The 21,262-nt window shown below is 33.1% G+C and overlaps 1 protein-coding gene across 1 annotated transcript; it reads right to left on the bottom strand.

The window, feature by feature from the left end:
* Nucleotides 1-9,853: 9,853 nt before the first annotated feature.
* Nucleotides 9,854-17,729, bottom strand: LOC133294988 (ABC transporter G family member 1-like). Its single transcript, XM_061493765.1, has 9 exons — nt 17,483-17,729; nt 16,942-17,021; nt 12,186-12,656; nt 12,016-12,102; nt 11,773-11,898; nt 11,477-11,671; nt 11,310-11,399; nt 10,156-10,833; nt 9,854-9,907 (listed from the first exon to the last, which is right to left on the bottom strand). Exons 1-9 carry the CDS (start codon nt 17,529-17,531, stop codon nt 9,854-9,856), a joined length of 1,830 nt encoding a protein of 609 aa, XP_061349749.1. The 5' UTR covers nt 17,532-17,729.
* Nucleotides 17,730-21,262: the final 3,533 nt, after the last annotated feature.

Genomic DNA, 21,262 nt, shown 5'->3' with positions numbered 1-21,262 from the left:
ACGACTAGAAAGATTTATTAAAAATAAATAAATTTCTGTATAGTTTTCATATTTTTAAATTTTTATTTTATTTTCTTATTTTTATTTTTCTAATATTTTTAAAAAAGAACAGCAATCAAGTACATCACTTTTTTTTAATAAATTAAAAAACATTTTAGTTCAGTTCAAATGTTAACATAAATAGAAAAAAATATTATGATTCAATATGATAGGATACGAAATTAATTGTTTACTAAATCAGAAAAATATTTCTGTAGTTAATACAGATAAGTTATCTGCATTTACTTACAAAACGACGTCGTTTTGGAATAGAAAGATTAGAAAATTATAATTATAAAGACTATAATAACCCTGAAATAAATTTTAAAAAATATATGAAGTCATACTATAAACAATGTTTTTATCTAGTGATATTATATCCTATCTCCATTTAGTTCCCTTCAAACATAAGATATGATAAATCACATTAGACTACTTATCTAGTGAACATAAAACAATGGATATAATATGAGCTTTTGAATCCCTTATTTTTTCCTGCTCTTATCAAACCTTTTTATCATATTCATCTTTATCCTAAACGAGCCTATAATAAATTAATTGTGCCTGACTCTCAAAAATGTTTTGCCATCTAATTAGATGATACTAATTTCAATAATGTTTGAATTTTTCCACTGATTCATTCATTATCCATCTAATCCGATTCGAGCTAGGCATAATCACAAGGACAGTAAAACTTATCCTACCAAGTTTTCAACACAGTTATGTACTAATAACTGGAACTCGAAACTACTCATCAAGTTGAAATAACTCCGTGACAATTAATGCATGTAGTTGGTAATAAATGAATTAACCTTTGAAAAGTAGTTAGTTTTCAGGGAAAAAAGTTTATTAACAAATATATAAAGTCAAAAGGTGTATCCAATTATTATTAGAAAAAAATAAAATTGAGTCTTATTGTAAATGAGTCTTATTAGAAAAATGAATTTTAAATGAGTCTTACTGTACTTTATAAGATTATAAATATGTTAGAATTGATTAAATATTTTAATTATACACTTTTCTTAAAATTATTAGTTTATGTATTTAAAATTTATTTATTAAATAAAAAATTATAATTATAGATATTTAATTTAAACAAATGAGATTAACTTAATTAATTTATATATTAGATATGATAAATTTTGAACTTTTAAACATCTCATTCGAATATATCGGAACATCAAGGATCCCACGTAAGAAATGAATCCTCTCATGTGAAAAAGAAAATATGATATGGTTATGTGAAAAGATCACAATCATACAAAGGTAAATCAACGGTTATAATTTCGTAACAATCTATTTTAATTTTTTTTTTCTTTTTTTTTTTATTACCATTTATCCACCTTTGTATGATTATGATTCCCTACATGACACGATCATGTGAATTTTCACATGAGAGGATCCAGATCCACCACACATTATTATGTCGAAAGAAATCACCCATTGTTTGTTGTGTTTGGTAGAAGTAATAAAGACGAAAATAGTAATTGATGGGGCAAGACAATTTTCCCGTTATTTCGAAACGGGATACGGATAATCTCGCGCTAGTTCCGGGGGAAAAAAAAATCTAAAAAAATTAACCCGTTATTAACTTATACTTTATATGTGGAGGGTATATAAACTAAAAAATTAAAAGTAACACTTACATTTCACAGAGCCTTGGAAGCTTCGCATGTTTGAAGTTCGAATGTTAGACAAAAGAGGATTTACCTTATTCGTTAGCGGTATGATTGGTTCAAGCTTGTTTTATTTATAATTAAAAAAATCACATTATCATTAAGAACATGGATTAATTGGTTCGAAATTATTCTCAGTAATTTCAAATTTGATTTCTGTAACGCCCGGCCGCTTCAAGAATCAACGACTATGCCCACATACTAACACGAGACTTTTCAGTGTGCTTTTTCCTCACTCGCACATTTCCCGAGAAAATTTCCCAAGAGGTCACTCATCCCAGAATTGCTCCAAGTCAAGCACGCTAACTATGAAGTTCTTCCGATCCGACTACCGAAAAGCAGATGCATCTTGTTAGTATAGGTAATACCAATTAATTCTTATAAGCTATCCCAAACTGTGCAGTCTCATACCTGCACAGTCTTTGGATCCCTCTCTTTCGGGTGTCGATTCGATTCATTCATGCATATAACCCCCGTTGGAAGCCTGTCAGGAGCCGCTCCTTGTCCGTGCCTCTTTGCACCGGCGATTACTCCCCGCCCTCGTCAGCGCTCGAGATGTTACAAGATGCATCTTGTTAGTATAGGTAGTACCAATTAATTCTTATAAGCTATCTCAAACTGTGCAGTTTCATACCTGCACAGTCTTTGGATCCCTCTCTTTCGGGTGTCGATTCGATTCATTCATGCATGTAATCCCCCGCTGGAAGCTTGTCAAGAGCCGCTCCTTGTTCGTGCCTCTTTGCACCGGCGATCACTCCCCGCCCTCGTCAACGCTAGGGATGTTACATGCCCACCAGCTTCCGCCTGGTTCGTCCTCGAACCACACCGTACTGGATGAGAGGCCCTGCTCTGATACCACTTGTAACGTCCGGCCGCTTCAAGAATCAATGACTATCCCCACATACTAACACGAGACTTTTCAGTGTGCTTTTTTCTCACTCACACACTCCCGGAAAAACTTTCCAGGAGGTCACCCATCCCAGAATTTATCCAAGTCAAGCACGCTTAACTGTGGAGTTCTTCCGATCCGGACTACCGAAAAGCAGATGCATCTTGTTAGTATAGGTAGTACCAATTAATTCTTATAAGCTATCTCAAACTGTGCAGTCTCATACATGCACAATCTTTGGATCCCTCTCTTTCGGGTGTCGATTTGATTCATTCATGCATGTAACCCCCGCTGGAAGCCTGTCAGGAGCTGCTCCTTGTCCGTGCCTCTTTGCACCGACGATCACTCCCCGCCCCCGCTCGGGATGTTACACATCTGCTTTTCGGTAGCCCGGATCGGAAGAACTCCACAGTTAAGCGTGCTTGACTTGGAGCAATTCTGGGATGGGTGACCTCCTGGGAAGTTTTCCCGAGAAGTGTGCGAATGAGGAAAAAGCACACTGAAAAGTCTCGTGTTAGTATGTGAGAATAGTCATTAATTCTTGAAGCGGCCGGACGTTACAATTCCTAGATACGCAACTATATTAAAAACTTAGTATAGAAAGCGTTGTCACCTACAAAATTCTATCCGACTTGATTAAATTAATAATTGATGAAAGATTATTCTTATTTGTTGGAATTTCATATCTCTCTATTTGTAAAAAATAAAGTAATATTTGTAATTATTAATAAAAATAAAAATAAAAGACATTTATTTTAACAAGTAGGTGATGCTAATTGATTTTTAATATGATAATATTAAAATATCTCTGACCAAATTGTTATACAGTGTATTAGAGTTTTGTCCAAAAATTCAAATTCAAAGTTTTTGCATGAAAAATTTCATAAAAATAAATAGAATTCTTTTAAGGTTCACTTTTTCTACGGTCAATGTAGATAACCTATTTACAGTGAGCTCAAAACGACGTCGTTTTGAGACGAAAATCAAGGTATTATTGTAATTATAATTTATTTAAGGGTTATAATAGTCTTTTTCATTATAATTTTTAATTTTTCAACCCAAAACGACGTCGTTTTAGGAGCGAATGTAGATAACTTATCTACATTCACTTTAAAAACATTAAATCCTTCTTTAAATACATTTAACGGCTTTAATTTTTTACAATAGCTAATTTCCTATGTTAACATAACGTTGAATTCATATGCAGAATGTATTTCAAGTAAGGTTATGGAAGTGTACGTACTGACTTGAACAAGCTCTTGAAAAATCAGACTACAGTAGGTACCATACGCATCATTTACAACTTCTGTTAGTTTCAAAGAATTTTCAGCCAGAATTGCTACCCGATTACAAACTCTCTTTGCTGGTCCCAAAATCAAAATTTTGACAAAATGCACATCTCTTATCGAAAAAAGCTGCCACAACAGTAAATGTGCTAACTCACCAAAGGGCCCAAAAACAAAGGGCTCTTCAATATTGGGTGTGAACAGTAGCTGAAGTTTGTTGAGTCCACAATTAATGCCTGGGCAGACCCAAAAACCACCCTGACATCTTTTGGGTCCTAAATCACTCAAGAAAGAAACGTGGTCGGCAGGTCACCAAAACGCTTTCATATTCAGGTCATTGGAAAGGTTCTCGCAATTTTTTTTATTTTATTTTTACTGGTTCATCTAGCAAAATGTAATCTTAATTTGTTAAGAAATAAAGTCAAACTAAATCCTAATTTTTTCAGCTATTTAATTTGATTTAATGATTATTTTACAAACAATCCATATCTGTCGGTATATATTCTATATGTAATACTGTTTTGAGTGTTATAAAATATTAATGGATGACTTTAATTTGAATTTCGAAATGGTAATTTGAATTTGACATTTATTTCCCAATTTATGATTGTCCAATACCAGATTAATTATCATTCAATGTTGTATTCCTATATATGGATTCTATCATGTTAATGAAATGAGATTTTTTTTTCCTAACACACATTCCTTGATTTTCTCCCTAATTTGCTCTATATTTTCTACTTCATTTCTCTCGCACAAATTTTCTTCATCAAATACCTCTTAATTCATATCACTTCTAATACAAATTTCCTTCATCCAATACCTTTTAATTCATATCACGTTATCAGCACGAATAGCTCTTTACAAAAATCTACAACAGCATAGTGTTCAAAACCATAACCTTCTACTAAAAAAAAATTGCAACAATTTTGGAAAACCCCTTCAAACAAAAAAAGGAAACAACCTTTTGTTTACAAGGTAGTACATTCTTTCTTTTCTTTTTTTCCTTCATAAATTTCAAATTCATTCTTTCTCTACCAATTTTTTTATTTTAATTTTAAATTGAAAATACCCCTCTGTCCCTGAAGTGACAGTAGGTTCTTACTCTTGACATAGTAGCATTATGGAAAACATTGAAAGCCCAAGTTCCACATCTTGGAAGTGAGTAGTAACAATTATCTATCCTGGTGTCTGCACATGGAGATGCACGTTTAAGAGCAAGGCGACATAGTTGCGATTACCAAAACCGAGACATGGAATGAAAAATATAAGGCAAATGTGTTAATCTTTATCCACCGCCATTTACATGAGAGCTTGTAGACTCAGTATTTCTCTACGTGGGACCCTCAAGTCCTTTGAATGAGTTTGAAAGATCGATATCATCATAGAAAGGTAGTTGTCCTTCCTAAGGTATAGTATGATTGGCAACATATTAAGTTGAATTCTGCCTTATATGACATTGTCTCTCAAGTTTAGTTATGTGGTTTCAAGCTAATTGAAGCGGAATTGTTAGAGAAAACATTATCCACCTTCCATGCCTCTAACATAGTATTGCAATAATAATACCGATAATGTCAATTTACTATATAAAATTGAGTTGAAAAATGAAAAATATAAAATTGTAGAATAAAAAGACAGATGTTCTGTCGTGGAGACAAAGATGTTCAGTCGATAGCTAGTATGTTGATAATTGTGTTTATGGGAGAGATACCTTATACCTTATGGGAGAGATACCTTATAGCCAAAGGGTGGGGTGTTTACCAGCCACTAGCTGGACATCTTTATCTCCATAAAAGAACATTGGCGTCGTCTATGGAAAATCGATAAACTTCGATTCCCACCCCATAGTGGTGAACGCACAATAGTCGCCACAACCAAATAGTTCGAAGCTAATAAATCCCCCTGTGTTGGAAAATCACCGATCTCCAACTCACAATCTGCGCCGCATCTGCAAGGGATGTGGCAAAAAGGAAAAAGTACGTGGATCCACTTCAGATAACAAATCATGGATAAAGTCTCCAAGGGATGTGGCAAAAAGGCACATAGAGTTACAATAAATTAGCATGCAAATGAGTTGATTTCTTGAATTTCATGTAATATGTGCTTGGTGATTGATGGTGCTTTTGTTCTTGACATTAGTGTTGAATCAATGAATTTAATCTTGGAAGATCAAGTTCCAAGTTAATCAAGTATTGGAAGCCTTAGTTCTTGTTCATTCAGGAATAAAGTAAGTTCATGGAACCATGATTTGTTTAGTACTTTGACCATTGGGTCAACATATAATGCATGATTTAATTAATATTTCCAACATCCTACATGAAATAAGTGATTTTTGGAGTACAAATTAAGTAAGAAGTGGTGTGGACAACCTTCTTGGTCTACAAGTAAGCATTGATTTGGACGCTACACGAGGTAAGCTCTTGGTTTAGGAATATTCTCCTACTTTGTTCTCTCACCACAGGTTCATTGGGACTATGGTTTCATGTATGTATGATTGATGAATGTTAGATACTTAATATAGTTGCATTTATGCAGGACATGTTGATGTTATGATGTGATGTGTGGAATTATGGTTCATGTCTAGTGAAAGCATACATGTGTGTACTTTCCTTGAGGGATACAGCCCCTGGAAGTACAATCCTTAGGGACCAAGCCTTTGAATTATCATGTATGACTTTCGTATTAATATATATATATATATATATATATATATATATATATATATAGTGAAGTTTGTGATTTCCTCTATATTATGTTATGTGACCTTTCATGCAGGAAGTGAACTTATGGGTGGATAATCACTCCATAAACCCTGAGTTTATTGAGATTTATATCTCACTGCATTTGGGACATGTTTTAGGTACTCCAGCAGCAGCAAGGGAGCCCTCATAGAGCAAGAGGCTCGTATAAGGTGGTTAGAAGATTCCCTTGAGCAGATATTTAGTTTAGCATTTTGGGATGACTGTATTGACGTTTTTATAACATGATATGTATATGATCATGCATATTTACAATTTATATCCATTTTGAGAGGCATGTGGTGCCTTGATACATTTGTGTGCTAACAACATGAGTATGTATATGCATGTACGATATCAGTAATGGCACGGAGCAACATTTCAAATATGTATATAGGATTGGACTTTTCTGTTTTTTAGGTGTTATAAATAAGGGTGGTATTTTATCTCTGGATTAATCCAATTTATAGTTGTTATTCTGTCCCATAGACTCTATCCGAAATGGTACAAGTTATCAATATTCGGATAGTCATTGACTGTTGACTATGGCCACAGGAATTCAAGTAAGGATTCTGTACATGTATTAGACTATACAGTTCATGGAAGTAAGACAAACACTATATGCATGGCAATAAGTAAGGAAAAATAAAAAGGAAAAAGTTACTTCACGAAATTACCTTGTGTAATAGTGAAACTTTCATTAAGTATCCCGCTACTTTAGTCAAGCAAGAAGCGCTTTATATACCATTTTGCATGATTAACAAATCTTGATCAAGATGAGGCGTTACACCCGCCTACCTAAGTTACTGGACCAGTTACTCGAGTAAGCCATGTACTTAAGTAACTGATCAAGTTACTCGAGTAACTTGTGGTCAACTTAGTCAAATAGTGGCAGATTAGTGTATAGTTTTGGAAAAAAGAAAAAGTGGTAATTGTTTTGAAAAATAAGGGCAAAAGGGTCAATTAACCCACATAGAAATGTTATTTTTTTTTTCTTATTTTACTTTTCATCTTCTTCCCCTAACCGATCCTGATGGGATATTGCCTTCCAATTTATTTGAGTAATTTATATTTCAACAATTTATATTGTTGCAATTTATACTTTAGTAATTTATATTTCTGCAATTTACATTTTTGCACTTTATAATTATATATGTAAATACATATATTTATATATTTATTGATTTATAATTTAGGAATTTATATTTTGGTAATTTACTTTTCTACAATTTATGTTATTACATATTATAATTATATATTTATGTACAGGGGCAGGATATTGTAACAACCAATTAGTGTTACTACCGATCAATTTCACCGTTAGATCGATTATATTGATAATATAAGACCTGATTGCATAAGACCTGATTAAATTTTAATACTATCCAGCGTTTGGTATGGTATTGCATAAGATAATATCCTCCAATATTTTAAAAATTAATATATTAAAAAAATTATTTTAATATATTAATATTGAAATGATATATTAGTTATTGAGAATTGTACTTGTAAGCAATATTAATACATTAACCCCTTATCAGGTCTAATCTCACCTCCTTAGGCTTAATTAACTTATACATCATTTTGATGTATTAAGGGGTTCCTTATACTATACGATGGTCACACCAAACAACTGAAAATGTCATCATAACGTATAATATAAGTTTATACTATCAAGCCTTACACATCACACCAAACAGGCCCTTGGTGTGACAATCATATAGTATAAGCTTATACAGCAGAATCCTTTAAAACATTAAAATGATGTATAACTTAATCAGGCCTAAGGGGAGGGATTAGGCTTGATAAGGGGTTGATGTATTAATATTGCTTACAAGTACAATTCTCAAGAACTAATGTATCATTTCAATATTAATTTATTAAAATAATTTTTTTTAATATATTAATTTTTAAAATATTTGAGGATATTATCTTATACACTACCATACCAAACGATGGATAGTATTAAAATTTAATCAGGTCTTATACAATTAGGTTTTATACTATCTGGTCTTAGGGCATGTTTGATGCATAGTATAAAATAAGATCTGATAGTATAAGACCTGATAGTATAAGGCCTGATTGTATAAGACCTGATTGAATTTAGTAATATCCAGCGTTTGACACGGTATTGTATAAAATAATATATTGTATAAGATAATATCATCTAGTATTTGGTAATGTACTGTATAATACTATATATGATAAAAATAAATATTTTTAATAAATATATTTTAATAAAGAATTTATATAATTCTTCAAAAAATGTCATGTGATATTAATTTTTATAAAAATTTATTGATCGGTGTGTCCAAAATATAAATTAATTTTTATAAAAATAAAAATATTCAATATTTTAAAAATTAATATATTGAAAAATTAATTTTTATTTTAATAGATTAATATTAAAATAATATATTAATTTTTGAGATTACATTGGTCAAGGATATTAATACATCAATCTCTTATCAGGTCTTATCCCTCACCCTTAGGCCGGATTAAGCTATACATCGTTTTGATGTATTAAGAGATTATGCTGTATAAGCTTATACTATACGATGGTCACACCAAACAACTGAAAATGTTATAACGTATAATACGAGCTTATACTATCATGCCTTATACGTCACACCAAACAGACCCTTATACTATCAGATCTTATCCAATACTATACACTGCCATTAGTACTTAATTTGATTACTTGAGGTATGTTAATGAACAACATATCAACCACAAGGTGTGACTTAATTATTGAGTTGAGTTTTAGGAGGACAAATTTCTCCAACAATGTAGATGAGTAAGAGCCTTTGTTCTATATCATGAGAAATTATCACATATTCCCTAGAGAGGCATGTAGGATTGTGATCCTTCCTTTCATATTTTTACATTTCAGCTGAATGATGTGCACTATTCACATATTTATTACGGTTGGCAATATGTGATTTAATCCGTTGATACAATCTAATTATGACACAAATTTTTTCATATATTTTTTTTTTTTGGAGGTTACAAGGAATTGAATACAACACCCTACACTACACACACTCCTAACACACACACCCCACACCGTTAGGCTAACCCTAGTGGTAATTTTTTCATATTTGGGTCTAGGCATGTAGGATTGATTGATTTGCATTTATAAATGGGTTGAAATTATCAACTCATTTTATAACATGATGGGTTGATGGGTTAATTCATTTAAATAATAAAAAAAAAAACTAAATTTCAATCAAGAATTCCTTTTGAAGAATCACAAATTTCTGCATCAAATAATTCAATCTAAACCAGTATAGTACAAAGAAAATAAAGCTAATTAACACAAAGAAATAAAAGTACTTGAATATAAACTATACACTTACCACAACGAAACAATTTGTTTAAGCAGGAATAATTGAGCTGGTTGAATGGAGAAAAATAGATTAAGGAATTTGAGATTTAGGTGTGACAAATAAAACGTAACTCACGGGTTAGCCCGCCCCCTCTCGCCCAATCCAACCTGCTATGTTTGGAGGAGTAAACGGACAAACCCAGGTTGGACTAGTTTTGTGGGCTCTAATGATGTTGGTCTTGAAAAAATTTGCTCGGGGACGAGTAAAGGCAGCAACAACGGGTTTCAACTTCTCCTTACACTTAGTGATAGCCAAGAATAGAACTCGATACAGAACAATCATTGCAAACATGATGGCAAGATCAACCCACTTAGAGTGACCCATTTCCACGTGCAATGTCTCGGTCAATATTTCTTTACCAGTGGTGATTTTGGTGCCTCCTCCATGTTGTTCTTTAGAAAATGTTAAACCTTCGAATTCATTCTTGAATGACCCTTGCAAGGCATACTTGATGAAAGACATATAATATAAAGGGTATTTCCATAATGGTTTTGGAAGATCATTTGGCAGTCGATAGAATCCACCTAATAAAATCATGAGTCCTACAATTCCACCACCAATGAACACGCCTATTATATAATTGGGGGAGATACTCCCAACAACTAACATAAGGCTCTCAACCCACATCACAATGGCAAATAGCAAACAAATGAAGTACAAAACGTTTTCTAGTCCTTTGTGCAGCCCACAAAGGTAGTAAGCTATTCCTCCAGGAATCAGAGAGATCATTAGCATGTAAGGAACAGCAGAGAGTATGTTGCCTATAAGAAAAGCTGTAATACCATAGTGCCCATTCAATCTCTCTCGTTCAAATACCTAACGCAATGAAAGGAAACATTTTTCATCAGAAATGGAGATCATATGTTATAACTCTCCCAAATGTTAAAGTTTTAGGTGAAGACACACATTAAATTAAATAGTATGGATATATAACACGCTCCTTAAACAAGACTTCTTTAAACTTTAGTGTTTGGTCATGCTCATGACAACTCTCCCACTAACTTAAAAGCTTTTAAATGAAAATAAATGATTTTTTTTTTATATAATTTATATAAAGGAAAAAAAATTTCCACTTTTGGTGTAGAAAAAATTTATTCTTCACACTCACTTAAAATGGGTCTCACTTACTTTTGTAAGTATGGTAGAGAAATATTTTCTGCGGTAAAAACAGAAACATTAAATCCTCTTATATATATCAATTTATTACTGACCAGATTACCTCTCCCTCGTGCAATGCAGCTAGGAAGCTTGAATTTATCTTAAAATATAGCACAAAAAGACAGAATTTTTACCTTCATTTCCTCCAAAAGTGGACATAATCCACCAACAAGGATCAAGAAACTGAGAAGTGAAATAAAAAAAGTGAGCAGCGAACCTCTCCCCTGAAGCATGCATGAGGATATTGTATTACTCATCAACTTTGTTTATTATAGCTAATCTTTATGATTATCAGTCTTACCTGCATAGGTTCATCACTTGAGCCAATGTCATAGAAGATAGAGCCAATACTTATCGCTATTACAGTAAAGCCAACTAAACGTAACCAGTAATTGCTAATGTCGCGAAACAATTGAAGGGAAGATCTTCTTATAAGAACAAGGCATTGAGTGAGGAATGCAGCGTGGATCCTCTTCTTCCCAATTGCACCAGAATCCTATAAACATTCAAAAGTTAGTCTTTCACACACATCACAAGTCTTTGAATTTGGGAAATTCATCTTTGTGATGTTTAAAAGGAATGTAACACGAAACTTACACTTTCGCTTATTTTTGCCGCTTCCATTTTAACTTTGTTTCTAATTTTAGACGATCTATATGACTTTACAAGGATACCAATTGCTTCTTCTGTGGTTGCTCCCTTACCAAGGCCTTCTTCAGCATCCTGGAAACAATAAGATGAATCAAATAAGTTTAAAGTTTTTGGCTGCATTCTGTTAATTAAAAAAAAAAAAAAAAGGCTCGCAAATAAACACTAGCCAACCTGAGAGAGTTTGCATACCTGTTCAAAATCTTTGTTTATGATCCTCAAGTAATGATCAGAAGGATTGTAGAGAGTTGGGCAAGGAAAACCATTTGAAGCAAAAAACTGCACTTGAGTCAAAGTGTCAATATGTATTTTGTCATCTTCAAATCAATACTTGCTTCATTATAAGGATTTTAGTTTCTAACCTGATTTGCATCAGAAGCCGGGCCAAAATATACAGTTTCACCACAAGACAAAAGACAGAGGTCATGGAAAAGTTCAAAAACTTCACTACTAGGCTGATGGATGGATGTAACAATAGTCCTTAGAATGCCATCCCTTAGATTTAGACTTGCAATTCTTTTCATAACATAATATGAAGCTGCACTATCAAGCCCACTATTTGGTTCATCAAGGAAGAGAAGTCTCGGGCGTGTTAGGATCTCAATGCAAATGCTAAGTCTCCTCTTCTGTCCTCCACTGAGTCCTTTAGAACCCCACCCTCCAACCCTTGTGTTAATGGCATCTTGCAGACCCATTTCTCTGATTGTCATTTCTGCACGTTCCTTCTTCTCTGCCATGGACATGGAATCTGGAAATTGGAGCTGAGCTGAGTAGTACAAAGTTTCCCCAGCCGTTAAATTTGACAGCATAGCATCATCTTGTGCTACATAGCCCTGATTTCACATGGTGATGGGCGAGAGGTTTATAAATTTCCTATCTAAAGCAATTATTTTTGCCTACCAAAGAATTGTTACATTTTTTCAGGAATTATAGTATAATAATCCTAATGTGGAAAATTCAAAATTAGAGAGTTATTATGAGGACCTAAGGGTCATTAATAAGATGAGGAAGAAATTATATGAATTTGGATATCTATATTGATGGTATTCTAAACAGGTGGATTTCTGCCTGTTATTTTTTACTGCTGATACAGTAGCAGACAGTAGAATAGCCCTAATCAGATGAATCTGAGTTAGAGAGTTATTCTAATGATACTAGTATTATAGATGAGTTTAGAATTCAATTCAGTAAAGATTGACACCCACATTGTGGGTATTCTGAAAAAGTGAGTCTTGACCTGCTATTTTGTCCTGCTGAGGCAGTAACAGGTACCTGATTAATCCTAATCAGTGAATCTGAGATAGAAATATTCTAAGGATATAATTATCATAAACGATAAGAGGATTTGATTCTGTGAATCCTGATACACATATTGGGGTATTTTGATAAAGTCACTGTTACCGGGTATTTTGTACTGCTGTGACAGCAGCCGGTACAGTTCTGAAATGAGAAGAAGATGAGAAAAGGTAATATAAGTCCAATATATGTCAAACAAGTCATAATTAGACCAATGATGTAAAGTTAAGAAAATTATGAATTCTGGGTACAGTTAAGGATACTCGTAAGGACTACAGTGTAGTTAAGCAGCAGTAAGCGTATCTAAGAGATACTAATTAGATATTTGAGTTATAAACAAGTTAATTAAACAAACTTAATATTAATTACTTAAGGTTAGGATCTAGGGGGTTTCCGGGTAAAAATTTGATAACAGTTCAAAAAAAATTACACCGAGTGTCACTAAATGATAGAAAGTCACTTAAGTGACATGGCAAAACCCTAAAAACACATGAATCCCTCTTCCTTGCATCCCATCAGCCGCCCTCCTCCTTCTCTCTAGGTTTAGAGTTGTTCAAAATTACTCCTCCTTCTCTCTAGAATTCCACCACTTAAACTTTATCAAAATCCAAAACACTCTTCACAAATCTTGTTCCTTAGCTCTTGAACTTGTGAAAGCTTGTGTTCTTGACCGTTGAACCTTAAATTTCGTGGCTGTAACCTTACCATACAAAAGCTGTATATTCATTCCTTTTATGGCAAAAAATAGTGGTTGAAGAACGCTCCTTCTTTGGTCATTCTTTGAGTTTCTAGTGTAAGTTCCTTACATTTTCTTTTTGAAAAACCCTACCTTTACTCTTTTAAAGTTAAGTTCTTGATTTTAAATCATTGAATATCTTATGAAGGTGTGTTCTTGGTGAAAAATAAGCATTCTTGGTGGGTAAAAGTCTGAGCTTGAACTAAAGGAGCCATCTTGAAGAAGTAAGACTTGGATCAATAGAAAAGATGACTCCAAAACCCTTCTTTCCTCCACTTTAATTTCGGCCATGATGTGTTCTTGTTGATAATGATGTTGTAAATTATTAAAAATGGAGTCTTGGTGTTTAAATGTATTGGTGGATGTCTTGAGATCAAGAAAGATGAAGACTTGTGAAAAAAAGTGTCACCTTTGGTGGATGTGTGAGTTGTTCTTGATGTGGATGAACTGAACCCTAAAAACCACATGTTATAATTCTGCCCTCTTCATTAATATTAGTGTTTGGTGGTTAAAAATTATAAAGGTGATACCTTTGTGGACTAATGGCTAGAGGAACTTAATTAAACTAAGAAAGTGTGTCAAAAGACAAGTAAAAACCCTAATTTCGCCACCTATGCATTTCTTCCATGTATGTACTCCTTAGGGTTTGATGTTTTAAAATAGTTCTAAGACTTAATTAGGACACTAATGAAGGAACTAAGTGAGGTGGTTTAAGCATAATTGATTAATAAACTATTAAACCCTAAAATTTGACCTAATTAGGATTTAGAACCAATAATCGTGTAATTAGTGAAGTTAATGAACTAGTGCATAGTTGATGATTTAGAATTACATAAGGGATACAATAAAGTGAAAAATCCTAGATTTATGTTCGCTTAGGGATTCAAACTAAACCTAAATAGGGTTTTCTAATTAAACCTAATTAAGGGGTCAATTGCTAACTTAAGCCTAAGGTGAGTTTAAATCCACTTAGTTATATAATTAAATGAAAGAAAATCATAAGGAATACCCTATGTACATTTCGGCAATGTTAATTAAATTAGGGTTTTGGGTTGCAAAATGGTGAAGAATGATGAATTAGGGTTTGATTGTATAATTAAGAATTAATCCAAATTGTGAATTGAAGTGTGAGTTGAATTTCCATGATGATTAGCCTTGTATATGCCATGGCCAAGTAAGCTAATGTGACCTTGATTTGGTTGATCCTTGAGTTAATGGCTTAGAGTTTAATTAATTAAGTTAAAAAAGGCTTAAAAGTGAATGATCTTTGAAAATTGGATTGTGATTCTTTGAATTGGCTTAAGTTGTGGACTTAAGTCTTAGGAGCCTAAAGTGAATTAATGTTCAAGGTTATAAATGGCATATAGTGATGATAAATGTCTTGATTAGTTGTAAGTTAAGTGAAAAGTGCCTTAACCAAGAGAGTTTCTTGATGGACTAAGTGTCTAATGAGTTATTGTGGACTTAGGTAACAACTGAAGACCTTGTTTCCTTTGTGTATGCCATGGCCATGAAGGATGTATATGGCTAGGATGAGTTAAAAATAATCCAAGTTATCTTAGTGGCCATAAGATGATTGGAGTGCTTAAATCACCTAGTTGATTGTGTTGAAAGATAACACTTCTATATGAGTCAAAACATATAATTATGTAATTAATGGTCTAGACTTGTGTTGGGCATATTATTGGCATATGAGTATGTAAAAAGGAAATGGAATCAATAAATGGCTAAGTCTTGTATATTTACTTGACTGATTAATATGTCATTAATGTATATGTATGATTCCTTCTCTAAGTGTGCCTAGAGATACTTGCTTGTGAGGACATTGAGTTGGAGCATACGTACTTGCCTTGGCAAGTAGGCTTGAGTATAGCTCTCTGAGGTAAGCTCTTTGTTTAGGATGTTCCTCTTCTCTTGTGACTCCACCATGATGGTGGGCATTGTATGAGAGTATGAGATATGTTGTATATTTACATTCATTCACATTCATAGAGAGATTATATGATTCATTATGTTATGATGCACTGATGATGTATGTTATGAGGTTCCTAGCCAGTGAGTGGGTATGTAGGCTCTTGGGTCATTCCCTTGAGTTATTTCATACTCTACATATATTTGTGTGTAGACTGCCTATGACTGGACTCTGGGAGTTATTGCACACTAGGCATGTTAGACATGTCAGGATGTTGGCTATTCGAGGTTCGAGTCCTGGAATTACTAACTAGGATCAGATATGATGCTATGTTTATGCTATATGATTATATATATGCTTTATATATGACTTGTAATGCCGGAAGTGGGTTCAAGGGAATAGAGAATTCTCTATAAACCTTGCGCTTACTGAGATTGTTGTTATCTCACCCCTTCTTGGGGACATCATTTCAGGTACCTATCATAGTTGTGAGCCCTCCATGGCCAAGGACCAGGCTCGTGGCTAGTTGTGTGCCAGTTAGATATTTATTTCATAGCATGTTTAGTATTTTTAACATGCTGTAGTTATGTGATTTTGAGATCATGGTAATTATGTAATAATGCTCATGACTTGTATTTGATGAGCTGATGGGAGAATTACGTATTTGATATGTATTTACTTAGATGCATGTGTTGATGATATGAATATAATGTAATTGATATTTTGAGTTGGGCATAGAGCCTTTATGTATATATTGACCTCTGAGGGAATCACAGTCCGTGCGGGACTTGTGAGATGACTGATTATATAAACTGTGTCTATCAGGATTATGTTATTGAGTGAGATTCTTATCTCCCAAATATCCGTTAAACAATCGTTATGCTGTCTGTGAGACTCTAACAGGAATGACAGTTGTTGTTATATCCGGTTAGTCAATGACCACTATTAATGGCTAATGAAATTAGTTAGTAGATGTATGTTTTAGATTTACGCTTATGCAATATCTTTTGGAAAGGTTTTTAAAAAATGTTTTGGAAAAAGTTAACTCATTTTGATAATACGATTTCATATTTAATAAAATCAAGTCTTCCGCTGTGTATGTTATAATATCATGTATATTAATAACCAGAGTACTACGGGGTGTTACATCTAGCTTTTGGGAATTTTCACTTACTGATGTTCCATAAGCCAGTGCTTGTTTGTGGCCATTGATTAGAATATTCCCTGTATGCCTTATGTTTGAGCTCAATCTTCCTGAGACATTGTTCAAATCGAATGATAGTAATTATATTTATATAACTAGATACAAATCATATCATAAAAAAGAAATTTACCTCTCGTAGTTGTACTATACTATTTTAGCATCAAGAAGAGTAATACATTACTGACTAAAAAAAAAAAAAAAAATTGCTTCTAAAACTTTTCTTTACGTCCAACTTATAAACCACTAATTGCTAGTGTAATTTCATATCACCAAACATCAGTAAAATTTCTTATTTAACTAGTAACTTGAAAAAAAAATAAAAATTATAAGGTACCGAAAACCTCACACGCTTGTCTAAAATACTTCAACTTCCCTTTTAAAAGCATTTAATGGTTTTGTCACGCAGCATAACAATAAGTTGGTCACATACTATGAGGTCAAAATAAGCACATGCAAATTGCATTACCACAATCCAAATATATAAATTGGAGTAGAATCTGTTACTAATCACCTGCTAAAGCATCAAGAAAAGTGGATTTTCCACAGCCTGAAGGACCCATTATAGCCAGAAGCCTTCCTGGCTGGGCATAACCTGTAAGACCCTGCAGAATTGGTTTCCTTTTCTTTCCATTTGAAACAGTGACCCACAAATCATCCCATGTTACAGTTATGCCCTCCTTCTCTCCCTGAATACTTCCACTATTTTCTGTCAACTCGATGGCATCACCTTTAAATGTGGTATAAACTTTTGGATTATCTTGCAAAGCCTTAGGTTTAACACATGGATAGAGAAGCGTAGTCATGCTTAATTTTGAGTTGTGTGTGAATAATATATGTGTGCAGTATATGTACGTATGATCACGGAACTGAAAAAGAGAGAAGAGTTGATGACAAGAGTTAAAGTTGTCGTTTGTAACACTTACAGCCGTCCATTTTTATAGCTAACGGTTATGCCTCGGGTAACAGATAAATCAGAGAAGAAAGGTGTGTGTAAAGAATAAATGTCTTTAAGAGAATAAAAGTGTGCGGATACCATTATCACTTGCTTGGAGATAATGGAGTTTGTTTTGGTGAAACTGTCGAAGTAACGTATATAAAAACCTGTTCTGCTCATGATAATCTCCTAGTTTTTTCTTTGGGTAATATATAACAGCTTTTTATTTTGTTTTATTCTATGATACTGTACGACAAGAACTAGCGGCGATTTAAACAACGATTCCTTCTTTAAGTGAAGAGTTGCTCTCATCATTTTGGATTTGTCCCTTTCCTTTAGTTCATAGGCACAGCAAGAGCAAACAGCTTGAGCTATGAATGGTACAAAATACATTCATAGGATGCACAACAGGAAAAGATATACCAGACACGTCCCAGACACTCTAACAAAGTGCAACATAGATTCCAACTCAAACAAGTTTGACGACTGAGAGAAAAAGGATACTGTTAGCCGTACAGATTTGTTCTTTACAAAAAGAAAAGGCCGTTAGCTATAAAAATGGACCGATGCAAAATGTAAATGTTTCAAATGACAACCTGTTCAACTAGCTAGTTCTTTGAAAGGGACTTGCTACACAGTATTATGCTTTTTGCTGGGTATCAATTCCCTTGTTTAGTTATCAAACGTTTAATTATTGTTATGCCTCGGCAAATTATACTTTCAATATTGATTATTGATCTTATTTATATTTAATGGTTTGATTTATTCAATATATGAATGATTAGATGTTAATAAATTTAATGTACGACTTTTGCGGTTGGTTATGCTTTAAGGCACATGTTAGTGATGGCGGCTGGGCGATGGAAATTGATGTTTTATTCTGATATGGATAATTTTATTAATAAAGTTCTTATTTATCTTGGATGAAATGAAAATAAAATTTTAAACTGTTAACTGTAAAAGGAATATACAGAGTTTGATGTTTCACATAGTTTGTTGCCCGATTACTATAATAATCCTATTTTGTAAAATGTGAAATTACATTGGATTAAGTGTTGAATTATACATATTGGAGATCAATTAGGTGGAATGCTCAATTAAATAAATGTTGAGTGATGCTTAAGATGGAAACACTCATTTAAAATGTTTAAGTATAGGTATGAGAGGAAATGGGAAAACTATTAAAAAGCACTCATTTAGCGTTGGAATGGCTCACTAGTGTACTTCGCTGAAGCTAAAAGGCCAACGAGTAGATGCGAAAAATGTTAAAATCCCACTTAAGTGACTTTTCCTCAATTGTAAAACACCCATCTCTCTCACAAACCGAAGGAACACCATTGGAGAGTCTATAAGAACCCTAAATCTCAAGATGTGTTAAATATAGGTTTAAGTGAGATGGTGTGTGAATTTTGTGACTGCTAAAAGGATTCTAACAGTTAAATCATGCAAATGATATGATAATGAATGTGAGGATACAATTCATGTCTAACAAGTCAATTAGGACCTAATAATAAGAACATAAGTTATGTTTAGAGACATAAATACCAAATTTATGATAACGAGGGTATTTTGGTAATTTTACAAACTAGGTCTGAACTGAGTTCTGACCGTCTAGTAAAATTTTTTGGTGAATTCTAAGTACTTATAAGGTATGTCTAATTTAATTAGATGATGTGTGGAATAATTTAAAAGAATTAAGTCAAAAATTAAGTAAATTAAAAGTCAAACTAGGTTAAAGTAAGCTTAAACTTTACAACTAAGCTTAATTCTTGGTCAAAGATGATTCTATTGCTTTGTTTGCTATATCATATGTATAATTACTTTATTCTACGATTGATTGGTCAAAGTTTCAAGTTATAAAAAATAAAGTAACAACAATAGAACTTAAGTAACATAAACTTTTAAAAAGTCAATTTTTGTGTGCTATGTTGCCTTTATGAGTGCAACTTACTTTTCTCTTGTTTATTCTTTACATTCCACGCCATTTTATGTACGTAATCATCCCCAAGAAAGTGTGTTGAAAGATTAAAGCGATAACCAATGAAAATTAAATTCCTTTATGCTTTGAAAAAGTAAAAAATGGTGGCTTTTGTTAATATTTTCATATGTTGGACAAGTGGCTTCACTACTCAAGAGGGGGATTGAGTTTTATAAAATCTTTTCGCAAAGTGCCTCCTTTGATATTTTGAAAGTATTTCTTCAAATAAAAAATGATTTAACAAGGAAAAATTTAAGTGTAGGAGCAAGTGTGTGATCAATAAAATAAGAGAGCGAATAAATAAACACAATCTAAAAATGAAATTTCAAGACTAAAGTAAGGAGTTCAAGGTTAGAGAAATTGCAAATTAGATGTATCCTGATTCGATCACCACCACCGTGATCTACGTCCAGACTAAAGCCGCTCGATCAATCTTTTTCACTAGCTATCAAGCTTGAGGGTTCTTGACAAAACACTACAATCTTTCAAGACTTCAGACTCTTGACGCCTTACAATTTTTCACTTCAAATTTTTTTAGGAATTTGGTGATCTCTCAAGTATAAAGGGTTCACTCACCTAACTATTGAAGAAATCAAATAGAGATGTTTAACAATAGCTAAGTACTCTTACAGTCCAAGTTATACAAGTTGAAGAACTATGGGTGTTGACACTCTCACAAGAATAAAGCTCAAAGAGTGTTTATGATCAAGATGAATGAAAATAACCAAATAATATGATTTAAATCAAGAATAATGATCAAGAATTTTTTTCAAATCAATGGAACAATGATTCTTATATATAGAGGCCCCCATATGAGTGTAAATAACTATTTCCGTAACCTAGTCGTTTTATAGCCATTATTTTTATCTTATGCATTAGTGGGTAATCGATTACCATAGATTGGGTAATTGATTGCCTCAAAGGGGAATCGATCACCATGTTCAAGGTAATCGATTACCAACCTATCAAAGGTTGGAATTTGTCCTGAAAATGGTTTTCTTTGCTTTCAATTAATTTCAATTGCTTTCAATCATTTGATAAATACTGAAGATAGATTTTTCATGAAAGTTATATGCTTAGAGATATCAAATGATGAGTTTATGCATGTGTTTCAAAAATTATCTTTGAGCTTATTCATGTCAGATGTTCATTTCCCTCACATTTGATTCTATGTCCTAAACTACATTACTTGTGTGTTCTTTAGACTTAGACTCTCCTCTTGAAGCTTGAGTCTTTATCTTCTTTAAGATTTGTCATTGTCTTGATGGAATTCACGTTGGTTCGTTGGTCGTATAGACTTCTTTTTTATTGTTGTGAGTTGTATCACTCTTGAGGTTTCTTTCAAGGTTGTTGTTTGTTATCATCAAAACTCTTGTATT

This window comes from Gastrolobium bilobum, unplaced genomic scaffold (assembly GCF_033153095.1).
Source record: "Gastrolobium bilobum isolate Gb01-03AN ecotype WA unplaced genomic scaffold, APGP_CSIRO_Gbil_v1 utg691, whole genome shotgun sequence".
NCBI classification, from domain to species: Eukaryota; Viridiplantae; Streptophyta; class Magnoliopsida; order Fabales; family Fabaceae; genus Gastrolobium; species Gastrolobium bilobum.
Note: the sequence above shows the minus strand (reverse complement) of the source record. Positions and strands in the feature narration are given on the sequence as shown.

Coding starts and splice junctions, on each gene's coding strand:
- LOC133294988 (XM_061493765.1), bottom strand. CDS start 17,531: ATGGGTCCTTCAGGCTGTGGAAAATCCACTTTTCTTGATGCTTTAGCA. Junction 12,103..12,185: donor CGGCTTCTGATGCAAATCAG/GTTAGAAACTAA, acceptor ACTCAAGTGCAG/TTTTTTGCTTCAAATGGTTT. Junction 10,834..11,309: donor CACTTTTGGAGGAAATGAAG/GTAAAAATTCTG, acceptor TCATTGCGTTAG/GTATTTGAACGAGAGAGATT.